Raw genomic sequence first — 1,084 nt, 5'->3', positions numbered from 1 at the left:
TAAATGCTATTCAAAGTGTTCTTGTATCATAAGTGATGAATCATTCTGAAATGAACAATTATTAATACAGCACTTATGCACAAGTATTCTGTCTCCGCATCAGAGGCTACTTCGCTGCCTCCTTACCGACGAATGAGAGCTTAGCCATCTTTTTCTCCAACATCGCAATCTTAGCCGCTGCAATCAGTTTGCTCATGTCTTTTTCCGCCGGTCTCTTGAAGATTTTGTTAGTACTCTGGACTATAACTCTCACAATCTCTTCGCCCCGGTCGCCCCGGGCAACTTCTTGGCCTGCGACCCGAAGGGATCTTTTGGTAAAAGTGTCTGATAAGAGCCGAGTTTCGTCGGGATTCGGAAGCGCTGCGGAAGCGTTGCTGCAAGTCAAAGCCGCGAAGGCAAGAGCAAAGTAGAATATACTGCGCATGACTTCAAAGAGGGATCCCGCGACAAAGAAGGTATTCGGGTCTTGAAAGATAAACGAGAAATGGCTCATGCATTTTGTGGCTAATACGAACAGACTGATCCGGTGGACGTGGACGTCGTCCAATGCAGTACAGCTTCGCAATCATGGCATGCCAGTACAATGTGCAAAGTACATGTACTGTACATGACCTTGCACATCAGCCTGTTGATCAGGGATTTGTAGAATTGTAGGCTCGTCACTGACAAAAACGGATTCATTCTGAACAGTCAATACGGTACTGGTAAAAAAAAAAACGCCCCTACAGCTTCGCAATCATGGCATGCCAGTACTTGCACATCAGCCTGTTGATCAGGGATTTGTAGAATTGTAGGCTCGTCACTGACAAAAACGGATTCATTCTGAACAGTCAATACTGGTAAAAAAAACGCCCTACACCTTCGCAATCATGGCATGCCAGTACTTGCAGTGCTGATGTGCAAGTTGCACATCAGCCTGTTGATCAGGGATTTGTAGAATGTAGGCTCGTCACTGACAAAAACGGATTCATTCTGATCAGTCAATACTGGAAAAAACACGCCCTCCCAGTGCTGGCCAGCCCGGAGAGCGGCTTTGATCTGTGAATAATCAAGAGCGGTGTTTTTGCCTTTCAAGATATCCAAC

General features: G+C 45.8%; 1 protein-coding gene across 1 annotated transcript; it reads right to left on the bottom strand.

Annotated features, from left to right (window-relative positions):
• Positions 1 to 106: 106 nt before the first annotated feature.
• Positions 107 to 424, bottom strand: PITG_22604 (secreted RxLR effector peptide protein, putative; the record flags this gene model as incomplete). The annotated part of the gene is made up of 1 exon (XM_002909669.1): positions 107 to 424. One exon carries the CDS (start codon positions 422 to 424, stop codon positions 107 to 109), a length of 318 nt encoding a protein of 105 aa, XP_002909715.1.
• Between the last annotated feature and the right edge of the window lie 660 nt (positions 425 to 1,084).

The sequence above is a fragment of the Phytophthora infestans genome, genomic scaffold (genome assembly GCF_000142945.1).
Source record: "Phytophthora infestans T30-4 supercont1.4287 genomic scaffold, whole genome shotgun sequence".
In the NCBI taxonomy this organism is placed as follows: Eukaryota; Oomycota; class Peronosporomycetes; order Peronosporales; family Peronosporaceae; genus Phytophthora; species Phytophthora infestans.
Note: the sequence above shows the minus strand (reverse complement) of the source record. Positions and strands in the feature narration are given on the sequence as shown.